This window comes from Procambarus clarkii, chromosome 60 (genome assembly GCF_040958095.1).
Source record: "Procambarus clarkii isolate CNS0578487 chromosome 60, FALCON_Pclarkii_2.0, whole genome shotgun sequence".
Classification (NCBI taxonomy): domain Eukaryota; kingdom Metazoa; phylum Arthropoda; class Malacostraca; order Decapoda; family Cambaridae; genus Procambarus; species Procambarus clarkii.
Window position 1 is genome coordinate 31,344,768 of NC_091209.1, and position 17,464 is coordinate 31,362,231.

The 17,464-nt window shown below is 41.8% G+C and overlaps 1 protein-coding gene across 1 annotated transcript in view; it reads right to left on the reverse strand.

Moving 5' to 3' along the window:
* Positions 1–17,464, reverse strand: part of LOC123766952 (arylsulfatase B) — a 205,598-nt gene that overhangs the window by 119,163 nt on the left and 68,971 nt on the right. The window contains 3 exon segments of the mRNA XM_069307715.1: positions 7,484–7,557; positions 7,717–7,880; positions 8,044–8,147. Of these exon segments, the coding sequence (XP_069163816.1) occupies positions 7,484–7,557; positions 7,717–7,880; positions 8,044–8,147 (342 nt within the window).

Consider the following 17,464-nt stretch of genomic DNA (forward strand, 5'->3'; position numbering starts at 1 on the left):
AGGAACATATAATCTCTTCCCACAACCAAACCATCGCCAGAGAAATCCTAGTAAACAACACAGAAATCATCGATAGATACAGCGATAGCAGGCGGCTTGACGTTTGCGAGGCACTACACATTAAAAAGTCAACACCAGCAATCAACAGCCAATTAATGCACAACTATATTCCACCCACCTCAAGACTCCGCTCCAATATAGAAGCATCAAGAAATATGGACCAATAGGCTTTCTACAATCACTTCCATTCAATACCCATTGTTTCGTGTTCTGTCTTGTGTTGATGAATTTAATACCCTATTAAATACCACCTCACCCCATCCACCTCACTCAAATGTAGATATAAACAAATCGGAGATGTGTAAGTTCTATTCAGTTGTGTAAACTAAAGTCTTTGAAAATGTAATAAGTTTTACGAAACGCGCTCAAGTGTCGCGTCAGACTAGAAATAAAAATGAATTTTGGAGAATTGATTTTTGAATTACCACCAACAGTGAAAAGAAATGTACGAAAGATCGAGAAAATTCGTGTTAGAATTATTAATCTTACTTTTTCGGTCATATTCAATAATATATGTCTACAGGAAAGACTGCTACCAAAATATACTAATATATATATATATATATATATATATATATATATATATATATATATATATATATATATATATATATATATATATATATATATATGCAAACAAGCCTGAATGGTCCCCAGGACTATATGCGACTGAAAACACACACCCCAGAAGTGACTCGAACCCATACTGCCAGGAGGAACGCAACTGGTATCTACAGGACGCCTTAATCCGCTTGACCATTACGACCGGACATAAGGAAGTGATAGCCGAAGCTATTTGAACCACTTCCCCGCCGGCACTCGGTTGGTAATCTTGGGCATAGCATTTTATCAAATCACCTCATTCTTTGGGGCACACGTGAGGAACACAAATGCGAACAAGCCTGAATGGTCCCCAGGACTATATGCGACTGAAAACTCACACCCCAAAAGTGACTCGAACCCATACTGCCAGGAGCCTGAATGGAAGTAGTTCAAATAGCTGATTTCTGTGTTGTTTGTTAAGAAACAACACAGAAATCATCGATAGATACAGCGATAGCAGGCGGCTTGACATCTGCGAGGCACTACACATCAAGAAGTCAACACCAGCAATCAACAGCCAATTAATGCGCAACTTTGTTCTACCCACTTCAAGAACCTGCACCAATATAGAAGAATCAAGAAATTTTGGCCAATAGGCCCTTTGCAGTTACTTCCATCCTTCCTTTTAATTTACCCAATTTGTACCCAATTTTTCGTGTTCTATCTTGTGTTGAAAGTTTTGTTCACCTCATCCAAAACTGTTGTAACATATCACCTCACCCCAATGCGGATATATAAGATGAAAACAGTTTAAATGATAGCATAGAACACTGTTTAGTGTTTACAGGTTATAGTTGTATGTGTGTAAACTAAAGACTTTGAAAATGTAATAAGTTATTACGAAACGTGTTCAAGTGTCACGTCAGACTAGAAATAAAAATGAATTTTGAAGAATTGATTTTTCAATTACCATCGACAGTGAAAAGAAACATAAGAAATATTGAGAAAATTCGTGTTAGAAATATTAATCCTACTTTTTCGGTCACGTGAGGAACTCACGTGACTCACGTGAGCTCACGTGACACCCCAGAAGACACCCCACTCACCCCACTCAAAACTCACACCCCAGAATTGACTCGAACCCATACTCCCAGGAGCAACGCAACTGGTATGTACAAGACGCCTTAATCCACTTGACCATCACGACCGGACTAATGAGGTGAAAGCCGAAGCTATTTGAACCACCCCACCGCCGGCACTCGGATGGTAATCTTGGGCATAGCATTTTACCAAATCACCTCATTCTTTGGGGCACACGTGAGGAACACAAATGCGAACAAGCCTGAATGGTCCCCAGGACAATATGCAACTGAAAACTCACACCCCAGAAGTGACTCGAACCCATACTCCCAGGAGCAACGCAACTGGTATGTACAAGATGCCTTAATCCACTTGACCATCACGACCGGACTAATGAGGTGATAGCCGAAGCTCTTTGAACCACCCCACCGCCGGCACTCGGATGGTAATCTTGGGCATAGCATTTTACCAAATCACCTCATTCTTTGGGGCACACATGAGGAACACAAATGCGAACAAGCCTGAATGGTCCCCAGGACAATATGCAACTGAAAACTCACACCCCAGAAGTGACTCGAACCCATACTCCCAGGAGCAACGCAACTGGTATGTGCAAGACGGCTTAATCCACTTGACCATCACGACCGGACTAATGAGGTGATAGCCGAAGCTATTTGAACCACCCCACCGCCGGCACTCGGATGGTAATCTTGGGCATAGCATTTTACCAAATCACCTCATTCTTTGGGGAACACGTGAGGAAAACAAATGCGAACAAGCCTGAATGGTCCCCAGGACAATATGCAACTGAAAACTCACACCCCAGAAGTGACTCGAACCCATACTCCCAGGAGCAACGCAACTGGTATGTACAAGACGCCTTAATCCACTTGACCATCACGACCGGACTAATGAGGTGAGAGCCGAAGCTATTTGAACCACCCCACCGCCGGCACTCGGATGGTAATCTTGGGCATAGCATTTTACCAAATCACCTCATTCTTTGGGGCACACATGAGGAACACAAATGCGAACAAGCCTGAATGGTCCCCAGGACAATATGCAACTGAAAACTCACACCCCAGAAGTGACTCGAACCCATACTCCCAGGAGCAACGCAACTGGTATGTACAAGACGCCTTAATCCACTTGACCATCACGACCGGACTAATGAGGTGAGAGCCGAAGCTATTTGAGCCACCCCACCACCGGCACTCGGATGGTAATCTTGGGCATAGCATTTTACCAAATCACCTCATTCTTTGGGGCACACGTGAGGAACACAAATGCAAACAAGCCTGAATGGTTCCCAGGACAATATGCAACTGAAAACTCACACCCCAGAAGTGACTCGAACCCATACTCCCAGGAACAACGCAACTGGTATGTACAAGACGCCTTAATCCACTTGACCATCACGACCGGACTAATGAGGTGATAGCCGAAGCTATTTGAACCACCCCACCGCCGGCACTCGGATGTATATCTTGGGCATAGCATTTTACCAAATCACCTCATTCTTTGGGGCACACGTGAGGAACACAAATGCGAACAAGCCTGAATGGTCCCCAGGACAATATGCAACTGAAAACTCACACCCCAGAAGTGACTCGAACCCATACTCCCAGGAGCAACGCAACTGGTATGTACAAGACGCCTTAATCCACTTGACCATCACGACCGGACTAATGAGGTGATAGCCGAAGGTATTTGAACCACCCCACCGCCGGCACTCGGATGGTAATCTTGGGCATAGCATTTTACCAAATCACCTCATTCTTTGGGGCACACGTGAGGAACACAAATGCGAACAAGCCTGAATGGTCCCCAGGACAATATGCAACTGAAAACTCACACCCCAGAAGTGACTCGAACCCATACTCCCAGGAGCAATGCAACTGGTATGTACAAGACGCCTTAATCCACTTGACCATCACGACCGGATTAATGAGGTGATAGCCGAAGCTATTTGAACCACCCCACCGCCGGCACTCGGATGGTAATCTTAGGCATAGCATTTTACCAAATCACCTCATTCTTTGGGGCACACGTGAGGAACACAAATGCGAACAAGCCTGAATGGTCCCCAGGACAATATGCAACTGAAAACTCACACCCCAGAAGTGACTCGAACTCATACTCCCAGGAGCAACGCAACTGGTATGTACAAGACGCCTTAATCCACTTGACCATCATGACCGGACTAATGAGGTGATAGCCGAAGCTATTTGAACCACCCCACCGCCGGCACTCGGATGGTAATCTTGGGCATAGCATTTTACCAAATCACCTCATTCTTTGGGGCACACGTGAGGAACACAAATGTGAACAAGCCTGAATGGTCCCCAGGACAATATGCAACTTAAAACTCACCCCAGAAGGGACTCGAACCCATACTCCCAGGAGCAACACAACTGGTATGTACAAGACGCCTTAATCCACTTGACCATCACGACCGGACTAATGAGGTGATAGCCGAAGCTATTTGAACCACCCCACCGCCGGCACTCGGATGGTAATCTTGGGCATAGCATTTTACCAAATCACCTCATTCTTTGGGGCACACGTGAGGAACACAAATGCGAACAAGCCTGAATGGTCCCCAGGACAATATGCAACTGAAAACTCACACCCCAGAAGTGACTCGAACCCATACTCCCAGGAGCAACGCAACTGGTATGTACAAGACGCCTTAATCCACTTGACCATCACGACCGGACTAATGAGGTGATAGCCGAAGCTATTTGAACCACCCCACCGCCGGCACTCGGATGGTAATCTTGGGCATAGCATTTTACCAAATCACCTCATTCTTTGGGGCACACGTGAGGAACACAAATGCGAACAAGCCTGAATGGTCCCCAGGACAATATGCAACTGAAAACTCACACCCCAGAAGTGACTCGAACCCATACTCCCAGGAGCAACGCAACTGGTATGTACAAGACGCCTTAATCCACTTGACCATCACGACCGGACTAATGAGGTGATAGCCGAAGCTATTTGAACCACCCCACCGCCGGCACTCGGATGGTAATCTTGGGCATAGCATTTTACCAAATCACCTCATTCTTTGGGGCACACGTGAGGAACACAAATGCGAACAAGCCTGAATGGTCCCCAGGACAATATGCAACTGAAAACTCACACCCCAGAAGTGACTCGAACCCATACTCCCAGCAGCAACACAACTGGTATGTACAAGACGCCTTAATCCACTTGACCATCACGACCGGACTAATGAGGTGATAGCCGAAGCTATTTGAACCACCCCACCGCCAGCACTCTGATGGTAATCTTGGGCATAGCATTTTACCAAATCACCTCATTCTTTGGGGCACACGTGAGGAACACAAATGCAAACAAGCCTGAATGGTCCCCAGGACAATATGCAACTGAAAACTCACACCCCAGAAGTGTCTCGAACCCATACTCCCAGGAGCAACGCAACTGGTATGTACAAGACGACTTAATCCACTTGACCATCACGACCGGACTAATGAGGTGATAGCCGAAGCTATTTGAACCACCCCACCGCCGGCACTCGGATGATAATCTTGGGCATAGCATTTTACCAAATCACCTCATTCTTTGGGGCACACGTGAGGAACACAAATGCGAACAAGCCTGAATGGTCCCCAGGACAATATGCAACTGAAAACTCACACCCCAGAAGTGACTCGAACCCATACTCCCAGGAGCAACGCAACTGGTATGTACAAGACGCCTTAATCCACTTGACCATCACGACCGGACTAATGAGGTGATAGCCGAAGCTATTTGAAATCATATTTGAATCATGGGCCGAAGCTATTTGAAATCATATTTGAAATCGGCTATCACCTCAAAGGTGATAGCCGATAGCCGATAGCCGAAAAAAGGTAACTGCTGAAGGCCTATTGGCCCATACGAGGCAGCTCCTATTAATATCTCCATGTGCCATACGTGTTAAATGATTGCTATATTGTTTTGACGTGCTATATTGAGGCTTAAATAGGGATCCAACTTGTACATGCCGGGGCTCACATTAAGGCTGTTGTTACAATGTTTGATCAGAGCAGACTCGATCACGTTTCGTTCAACAAAATCCTTACTTTTAACAATACATTTTGCCCCTGTGAAGTCGATAGAATGATTACATAAACTGGAATGTAAATACAATGCACTGGATTGCTGGGCTGTACGAATAGCATATGAATGCTGTTTTAAACGCGAGGAAAGAGATTTACCTGTCTGGCCGATGTAAACACATGCACACTCATTACAAGGAATGGAATACACACAACCTGCTACAGATGAGGGCGAGTTCTTAATTAACATGGATTTAACTGTATTATCATTTTTGAACACTAGATTAATATTAAGGTTCTTCAGGGCTGGGGCAAGATTTACTAGACCCTCAGAATATGGTAATACCAACGAGTTTTTCAGTTCTGGTTTAGATTCAGTTGTCTGTTTGTAGAAAGTCCTTTTTGCTTGACCAAACGCAAGATCCAAGATCGATTTTGGGTATTTTAACTTCTTCCCAATTTCAAATATATTTGCTATTTCTTCATCGAAAAATTCCGGACTGCAAACTCTCAGTGCTCTGAGAAACCTACCAGAAAAAACTGCTCGCTTGACCTGAACATGATGATTTGAATAGAAATCATCATGTTATCACTTTGGTATAGGTACGGTGACGATATTTTATGCCTGTGGCCGGTTAACCATGACGAAACTAATTTTCTCAATCAAATTAATTCGCTGGTTCCGTCAATTAAATTCACAATTGAGAACGAAGTGAATGGTGTTCTGCCTTTTCTAGACATCATGATTCATAGAATTGGTAGGCGTTTCAAATTCAATGTGTATAGGAAACCTACCAATGTGTGCTCGTATGTACATTTCTATTCAAATCATCATGTTCAGGTGAAGCGAGCAGTTTTTTTCTGGTATGTTTCTCAGAGCATGGCGTCGAGTACAGTCGTTGATCCACCAATCGGGAAGAGCGCTGGCTTGGAGTGGTAGTTTGGTTGTTGACGACGGTGGCGAGCCGGCCGGAAGGAGTGTGGAGTGGAGTGAGTTTAGGGTACGTTTTACCCCCTGGTCAAAACGTTTTGTGCTACTGATATACGTATCTTGAAGTTAGCATCTTCTTGTTGTATATATATGAGTAACTTTATGTAGGGAAGAGCTGGTTCAATCTCTCTTGAAAGAGATAACTGTCACAATATATATATATATATATATATATATATATATATATATATATATATATATATATATATATATATATATATGTGTGTGTGTGTGTGTGTGTGTGTGTGTGTGTGTGTGTGTGTGTGTGTGTGTGTGTGTTCTGTGTGTGTGTGTGTGTGTGTGTGTGTTCTGTGTGTGTGTGTGTGTGTTCTGTGTGTGTGTGTGTGTGTGTGTGTGTGTGTGTTCTGTGTGTGTGTGTGTGTGTGTGTGTGTGTGTGTGTGTGTGTCTGCTTCCGCCTACAGTTTAGACCTATTGTCTTGTGTATCCCCTCTCCTTTGTGACAGGAAACTGCAACACTAGAACTCACTTTATTAATTATTTGTCTGAATTGAATAATGATCATTCTGAGTATTAACCTCACTGTAATAGGACCAATTGAATTACTCAGATTAAGCAAAACTGTACCTAGTTTTGTAAATAAAGATGTTTATAATAATAATACCGTTGTGTAGGACCTGTCGTCACTCAGATCTGGCCGGGTCATGTTTTGAAAGCCTTACCGTTGTGTAGGACCTTTCGTCACTTAGACCTGCCCTGGTCATGTTTTTAAAGTCTTACCGTTGAGTAAGTCCCGTCGGCACTCAGATCCGGCTCGGTGTTGTTCCTGAAGTCGTATCCCAATGTGACGTTTTCTTGGAAATATAATAATAAATTTTATTTACATAGAATACATTCAATCTATAGTATCATCCACAACACTACAAATACACTTTAAAATCATGTATAACAAGTTTCCAAAACAATAATTCAAGAAGCAAAATGGACTTCGTTACGCTAAGGTATGGGCTCACCTGCAGCAGCCTCCTCGCATGATGCCCAGAGATCATCCCCACTTATGTCGATGGGTGGACGAATATGGGAATAATAGTATTCACCACCAGAGTAAAATCCATAGAATGTATCGAATCCTCTTTCTAAAGGAGTGTATGCCCATGAGCAAAATCCAAGATGCCATCTGCAATGTATTACTTTGCTTGAGTGATCTACACCCCTTCCAAGTTTTCCACAACATAATCATAATCAGCGATCACTTTTTAACATTATTGTCACATTAATGTTAAAATTATCCCAAGATTTTATTGGAACACACAGCACAGCACAAGTAATCCCTGACTCACTTGCCGACTGCGTGTGTTGAGTAGCCGACCGCCTTCAGTGACTGGGGAAGGAGTGTGAGGTTGAGGTCAAGTCCCGTGGGCCATTTTTCCCAGATAACATAACTCTGTAGCAGAAACAGTTGCATAGTATACACACTCTGATTATTAGAGAGTAACAGTTGCACTTATTAATTGGATTTGAATTTTTTTAACATAAATCACCTTACAAAATTTATATATAAATATATATATATATATATATATATATATATATATATATATATATATATATATATATATATATATATATATATATATATATATATATATATATATATGTCGTACCTAGTAGCCAGAACGCACTTCTCAGCCTACTATGCAAGGCCCGATTTGCCTAATAAGCCAAGTTTTCATAAATTAATGTTTTTTCGATTACCTAACCAACCTAACCTAATCTAACCTAACCTAACCTTTTCGGCTACCTAACCTAACCTAACCTATAAAGATAGGTTAGGTTAGGTTAGGTAGGGTTGGTTAGGTTCATTCATATATCTACGTTAATATTAACTCCAATAAAAAAAAACTTACCTCATACATAATGATATGGTTAGCTTTATCATTTCATAAGAAAAAATTAGAGAAAATATATTAATTCAGGAAAACTTGGCTTATTAGGCAAATCGGGCCTTGCATTAGACTTCTCGGGCTGAGAAGTTCATTCTGGCTACTAGGTACGACAAATATATATATATATATATATATATATATATATATATATATATATATATATATATATATATATATATATATATATATAGTATATATATATATATATAATATAGACATATAGACATTAATAATATAGACATATATTATTAAATATGACCGAAAAAGTAAGATTAATAATTCTATCACGAATTTTCTCGATCTTTCGTACGTTTCTTTTCACTGTTGGTGGTAATTCAAAAATCAATTCTCCAAAATTAATTTTTATTTCTAGTCTGACGCGATATTTGAGCGCGTTTCGTAAAACTTATTACATTTTCAAAGACTTTAGCTTACACATACACAACTGAATAGAACTTACACATCTTCGATTTGTTTATATCTACATTTGAGTGAGGTGGATGGGGTGAGGTGGTATTAATAGGGTATTAAATTCCTAAACACAAGACAGAACACGAAACCATGAGTATTGAATGGAAGTGATTTGTAGAAAGCCTATTGGTCCATATTTCTTGATGCTTCTATATTGGAGCGGAGTCTTGAGGTGGGTGGAATATAGTTGTGCATTAATTGGCTGTTGATTGCTGGTGTTGACTTCTTGATGTGTAGAGCCTCGCAGACGTCGAGCCGCCTGCTATCGCTGTATCTATCGATGATTTCTGTGTTGTTTACTAGGATTTCTCTGGCGATGGTTTGGTTGTGGGAAGAGATTATATGTTTCTTAATGGAGCCCTGTTGCTTATGCATCGTTAAACGCCTAGAAAGAGATGTTGTTGTCTTGCCTATATACTGGGTTTTTTGGAGCTTACAGTCCCCAAGAGGGCATTTGAAGGCATAGACGACGTTAGTCTCTTTTAAAGCGTTCTGTTTTGTGTCTGGTGAGTTTCTCATGAGTAGGCTTGCCGTTTTTCTGGTTTTATAGTAAATCGTCAGTTGTATCCTCTGATTTTTGTCGGTAGGGATAACGTTTCTATTAACAATATCTTTCAGGACCCTTTCCTCCGTTTTATGAGCTGTGGAAAAGAAGTTCCTGTAAAATAGTCTAATAGGGGGTATAGGTGTTGTGTTGGTTGTCTCTTCAGAGATTGCATGGCGTTTCACTTTCCTTCTTATGATGTCTTCGACGAAACCATTGGAGAAACCATTGGAGAAACCATTGGAGATCGACTTGAGAATGGTCCAGGACGGACCGAAACGTCGTCGTCCCTTCAATTACTAGTGTGTGGTCTGGTCACCATTGGAGAAGCCGTTGTTGACTAGGACCTGCCTTACCCTACAGAGTTCTTCGTCGACTTGCTTCCTTTCTGAGCTGTGGCTGAGAGCACGGTTGACATAAGCGTTAACAACACTCCTCTTGTCCCTGTCTGGGCAGTCGCTGTTGGCATTTAGGCACATTCCTATGTTCGTTTCCTTAGTGTAGACTGCAGTGTGGAAACCTCCGCTCTTTTCCATGACTGTTACATCTAGAAAGGGCAGCTTCCCATCCTTTTCCATCTCGTAAGTGAAACGCAGCACGAAACTCTGCTCAAATGCCTCCTTCAGCTCCTGCAGATGTCTGACATCAGGTACCTGTGTAAAAATGTCGTCAACATACCTGCAGTATATGGCCGGTTTCAAGTACATTTCGACTAAGACTTTTTGCTCGATGGTACCCATGTAGAAGTTTGCAAACAGGACACCTAGGGGGGAACCCATGGCGACCCCATCTACTTGCTTATACATGTGCCCATCCGGGCTCAAGAAGGGTGCCTCCTTAGTACAAGCTTGAAGGAGTTTCCTCAGAATGTTCTCTGGTATGTCAAGAGGAGTGCAGGCCGGATCACGATACACTCTGTCGGCTATCATCCCGATTGTCTCGTCCACAGGTACGTTGGTAAACAGGGATTCTACGTCCAACAAGGCTGTTATCCCTGTGGCCCGTGTGCCCCGCAGTAAGTCAACAAATTCCTTTGGAGACTTCAAGCTGAAGGCGCAAGGGACATAAGGAGTCAGCAGGCCATTGAGTCGCTTCGCCAGTCTGTACGTGGGTGTGGGTTAGGTGTGGTATCTGGCTAATGATTGGCCGAAGTGGGTTTCCAGGCTTGTGTGTCTTGACATTTCTATACGCATGTCCAGGTTTATATTCCCCAATAATCTTTGTCAGGTGGAGTCCAGATTTCTTGGCATTCACAGTTTCGATCAGTTTGTTGACCTTTGCTTTCAATTCGGCTGTAGTGTCCTTCGTTACCCTTTGGAATTTAGTTTGGTCAGAGAGTATGAGGTTCATTTTCGCCAGATATTCGTCTTTTTTAAGAATGACGTATATTGGCGACTTGTCACCTCTCCTGACAACTATCTCCTTGTTCTCACGAAGGCTCTTAGCTGCCGCTTTGAACTCGGGGGACAGTATGGTGCTTCTGTAGTTGCCTCGATTCTTTCCTCCTTCCGCAATAAGTTCTGCTTGTAAGGTATCTTTGGTAGTGACCTTCTTTTGTGTCTCGAGGTCGAATATGTCGTCCAACAGAATTTCCAACTCCACTTTCCGGGCCATCTCACTCGGTCTGGACATAACGTGACAGTTTATACCCAGATTTAGGAGAGTGACTTGGTCCTCAGTGAGGTTAATTCCTGCAAGGTTCAGGAAGCCATCTCTCGGTCGTATAATTGCCATAGGTCCTCCATATAACGTTGTTAGTTTCTTGATAATCTTTCAGGACCCTTTCCTCCGTTTTATGAGCTGTGGAAAAGAAGTTCCTGTAAAATAGTCTAATAGGGGGTATAGGTTTTGTGTTGGTTGTCTCTTCAGAGATTGCATGGCGTTTCACTTTCCTTCTTATGATGTCTTCGACGAAACCATTGGAGAAGCCGTTGTTGACTAGGACCTGCCTTACCCTACAGAGTTCTTCGTCGACTTGCTTCCATTCTGAGCTGTGGCTGAGAGCACGGTCGACATAAGCGTTAACAACACTCCCCTTGTACCTGTCTGGGCAGTCGCTGTTGGCATTTAGGCACATTCCTATGTTCGTTTCCTTAGTGTAGACTGCAGTGTGGAAACCTCCGCTCTTTTCCATGACTGGTACATCTAGAAAGGGCAGCTTCCCATCCTTTTCCATCTCGTAAGTGAAACGCAGCACGGAACTCTGCTCAAACGCCTCCTTCAGCTCCTGCAGATGTCTGACATCAGGTACCTGTGTAAAAATGTCATCAACATACCTGCAGTATATGGCCGGTTTCAAGTTCATGTCGACTAAGACTTTTTGCTCGATGGTACCCATGTAGAAGTTTGCAAACAGGACACCTAGGGGAGAACCCATGGCGACCCCATCTACTTGCTTATACATGTGCCCATCCGGGCTCAAGAAGGGTGCCTCTTTAGTACAAGCTTGGAGTAGTTTCCTTAGAATATTCTCTGGTATGTCAAGAGGAGTACAGGCTGGATCACGATACTCTCTGTCGGCTATCATCCCGATTGTCTCGTCCACAGGTACGGTAGTGAACAGTGATTTTACGTCCAACGAGGCTCTTATCCCTGTGGCCCGTGTGCCCCGCAGTAAGTCAACAAATTCTTTTGGAGACTTCAGGCTGAAGGCGCAAGGAACATAAGGAGTCAGCAGGCCGTTGAGTCGCTTTGCCAGTCTGTACGTGGGTGTGGGTATCTGGCTAATGATTGGCCGAAGTGGGTTTCCAGGCTTGTGTGTCTTGACATTTCCATACGCATCATGACCTTCCATAAGAAGGTCACTACCAAAGATACCATACAAGCAGAACTTATTGCGGAAGGAGGAAAGAATCGAGGCAATTACAGAAGCACCATACTGTCCCCCGAGCTCAAAGCGGCAGGTAAAAGCCTTCGTGAGAACAATGAGATATTTGTCAGGAGAGGTGACAAGTCGCCAATATATGTCATTCTTAAAAAAGACGAATATCTGGCGAAAATGAACCTCATACTCTCTGACCAAACTAAATTCCAAAGGGTAACGAAGGACACTACAGCAGAATTGAAAGCAAAGGTCAACAAACTGATTGAAACTGTGAACGCCAAGAAATCCGAACTCCACCTGCCAAAGATTATTGGGGAATATAAACCTGGATATGCGTATGGAAATGTCAAGACACACAAGCCTGGAAACCCACTTCGGCCAATCATTAGCCAGATATATATATATATATATATATATATATATATATATATATATATATATATATATATATATATATATATATATATATGTCGTACCTAGTAGCCAGAACGCACTTCTCTGCCTACTATGCAAGGCCCGATTTGCCCAATAAGCCAATTTTTCATAAGTATGTAATTATCAAAAGAAGGCACCAAACCGGGAAGGCTATGTAGCACCATCAAATGCGCAAAATAATCAGAGGGCGCTAAATATCACCAAGGATGCCAATACAAGAACAAAAACGCATAAGGTGAACAATATCAAAAGTTGTCAGCTATCAACTGCAGCTGCACCTTGGTGCAATCCTCCAGCACCTGTTCGCCCCTAGTATCAATAAACTTTGCTACCTTCTCGTCCTCCACAACGTTTCCCACAACTAGACAAATGTTACCAATACGCCAGTATCCGTCAGAAGGATGAATATGAATGACTAAAAGCAGTTTTGTTTCTTCGTTAACATTAACTACGTTTAGCACTGAGGAGAAATGCCCGACAGACCACTGGAACATTATCTAATACAGTATATATATATATATATATATATATATATATATATATATATATATATATATATATATATATATATATATATTACCTAGAAGGGGTACCACCTCTGGTGCAAGTGTAGGGATCCACAGCCTCGGAGAAGAAAATAAAGAGTACTCAGAGAAGACCTTGTGGATCCTCACTGAACACTTTGTTATTTTCTTCTCCTACCACCCCTATTCTTTTGGTATGTGTGTATATTTATCTAACTTTATTTGAAAACTTCCTTACACAAAAAAAGTTACAATATTGATTACATGCTGGTAACAAGGCTGTTTGTCACAAGTTGAACAGCTCCTCCAGCTCCTCAGATGGCGGGCAGGAACCATGAATGCAGTGAGCATTTCCTCTCTGGATTGCCACACTAAGGCGCTGAAAAAGAAAACTGGCAGCTCTAGGGTCTCTAATTGTTTCGATTAGCTTAGACCCCAATTCCTTCAAAAAGCTAGTAGCACTTTTACCCCAGGCACCAAGTGTCTCTGAGGCAATGGGGACAAAATTGTAGTGGTGCTCAAGGTCTCTGTATTTACGTGACTTGGCAGCTTCCCGGTGATTGGCAGCTCCTCCTGCTTGTGTAGCACTGAAGTCAACATAGGTATTGGCTAAAGTTGAAACGCAAGTGTAGTCCCACACCAACTGTCTACCATTTATCCAGGGGTTCACCGTGATTCCGTCTGGGCGACCGACAGGCTCATCAGAGTTGCGGGACATTAGGTAACGGGGCTCTCTCTCTGCTGGACAACTGGCTGTGGTAAGGCTTCTCTTAATAATGTCATTGGCCTCGCCGTGTCTTGCATGCCATCCTCCTGTCCTTTGGCAGAGAAGGCCATGCCGACCGTATCTGTCGGCCTCTGCCTCGCCGCAAATACACCTGTATTCGGTGTGGATTGGGGCAGCGAGGCGGAGAGCTACGGCAATTCGGAGGGCCTGCGGAGTGAGACGGGTGCCGGTTGCTGACATTGGGGTTGCTAATAGGAAATCACCTGCATGGGGAGCTGCTACAGTTCTAAGTCGGGCAATCTCATGTGGTGTTGTCGCAGCTTCTAGCAAAGTCGCAGCTTCTTGGTTGGCAATGGGGCGATCCCAGCTGGATTGCTTATGGGCTTCAGATGGCAGTGGTTGGGGTGCTGGTCCTGCGAGAGAGACCCATTTGGTTGTGCATTCTGTGAAGCTGGGATCATGTACCCCTGCCTGTTGAACTAGGTGCTCAGGTAGGATTTCCTTCACCAAGTTGTCAGACCCCACTGAAGAGGACAGGAACGCTGGTACAGCAATTTGGGTTGCTGTGCGCACGCCAAGGCCCCCGAGTCTGACAGGAAGGGAGGCCTGTTTCCACTGTGAGTCGCTGAGGGAAAGATTGAGGGCTTTTTCTAGTGTTGATTTCAGCAAGCTGTCGTACTCTTCTAATTTAATATTGTTGAAAGATGGCGAACATCTTAGAAAGTAGGTCAGCCTGGGGAGGGACAAGCATCTGGTGATGAGGTAAAGTGCATCATCAGCATCGATGTCTTCAATCCTCTCGTTCATCCTCTTCAGGTCAGTGATCTTCTTACCTAGGACCCCGTCGATGGCATTCCTGCCAAGAGGAGCACCTAGGAATGTGCTGTCCTCAGGGTTGGTTGTATGAATGTCAGGCAAAACAACCTTTATTTGCTCTATTATGCGCTGGTTGGTGGAGGTTATTTCGCACTTGGAAGGGTTCAGGGTGAGGCCTAGGCTTGCTCCTTGCTCCTGAATTATTCTTATGTCGTCCAAGAGTGAGGCTGGGGAGCCAGCTAGAGTACCATCGTCCAAAAACCAAATATTGAGCTCACTGGACAGGTTATCGGTGACTTCCTTGATAACTAGGCAGAAAAGGAAAGGAGCAAGGGGGTCACCCTGTTGGACACCTTCTTGTGATTCAATTTCGTGTTCCCCAAAAAGCAGAGTTAGATTCTTGCTGTAGCATGAGTTTACAAACGGGTAGAGGGAAGGAAAAAGGCGATGAACTGCACTGAGTACTGCATCCCTTCTAACCAGATTGAAAGCATTTTTGAAATCCAGCTTTATCAGGGCTTTTTCATCCGTAATGTTGGCAATGTAGGCTCTAGCTGCATGAGCCGCTGCCTCACACCCTTGGGGAAATATATATATATATATATATATATATATATATATATATATATATATATATATATATATATATATATATATATATATATATATATATATATTAGTATATTTTGGTAGCAATCTTTCCTGTAGACATATATTATTAAATATGACCGAAAAAGTAAGATTAATAATTCTAACACGAATTTTCTCAATCTTTCGTACATTTCTTTTCACTGTTGGAGGTAAATCAAAAAACAATTCTCCAAAATTCCTTTTTATTTCTAGTCTGACGCGACACGAGCGCGTTTCGTAAAACTTATTACATTTTCAAAGACTTTAGTTTACAAATACACAACTGAATAGAACTTACGCAACTCCGATTTTATATCAACATTTGAGAGAGGTGGATGGGGTGAGGTGGCATTAATAGGGTATTAATTTCATCAACACAAGACAGAACAAGAGGTGGCATTAATAGGGTATTAATTTCATCAACACAAGACATAACACGAAACAATGGGTATTGAATAGAAGTGATTGTAGAAAGCCTATTGGTCCATATTTCTTGATGCTTCTATATTGGAGCGGAGTCTTGAGGTGGGTAGAATATAGTTGTGCATTAATTGGCTGTTGATTGCTGGTGTTGACTTCTTGATGTGTAGTGCCTCGCAAACGTCAAACCGAGGCACTATATATATATATATATATATATATATATATATATATATATATATATATATATATATATATATATACATATATATATATACATATATATATATATATATATATATATATATATATATATATATATATATATATATATATATATATACATATATATATATATATATATATATATATATATATATATATATACATATATATATATACATATATATATATATATATATATATATATATATATATATATATATATACATATATATATATATATATATATATATATATATATATATATACATATATATATATATATATATATATATATATATATATATATATATATATATATACATATATATATATATATATATATATATATATATATATATATACATATATATATATATATATATATATATATATATATATATATATATACATATATATATATATATATATATATATATATATATATATACATATATATACATATATATATATATATATATATATATATATATATACATATATATATATATATATATATATATATATATATATATATATATATATATATATATATATATATATATGTGATAGCCGAGGCTGATAGCCGAGGCTGTTCCTCACGTGTGCCCCAAAGAATGAGGTGATTTGGTAAAATGCTATGCCCAAGATTACTATCCGAGTGCCGGCGGTGGGGTGGTTCAAATAGCCTCGGCTATCACCTCATTTGTCCGGTCGTGATGGTCAAGTGGATTAAGGCGTCTTGTACATAACAGTTGCGTTGCTTCTGGGAGTATGGGTTCGAGTCACTTCTGGGGTGTGAGTTTTCAGTTGCATATTATCCTGGGGACCATTCAGGCTTGTTCGCATTTGTGTTCCTCACGTGTGCCCCAAAGAATGAGGTGATTTGGTAAAATGCTATGCCCAAGATTACTATCCGAGTGCCGGCGGTGGGGTGGTTCAAATAGCCTCGGCTATCACCTCATTTGTCCGGTCGTGATGGTCAAGTGGATTAAGGCGTCTTGTACATACCAGTTGCGTTGCTTCTGGGAGTATGGGTTCGAGTCACTTCTGGGGTGTGAGTTTTCAGTTGCATATTGTCCTGGGGACCATTCAGGCTTGTTCGCATTTGTGTTCCTCACGTGTGCCCCAAAGAATGAGGTGATTTGGTAAAATGCTATGCCCAAGATTACTATCCGAGTGCCGGCGGTGGGGTGGTTCAA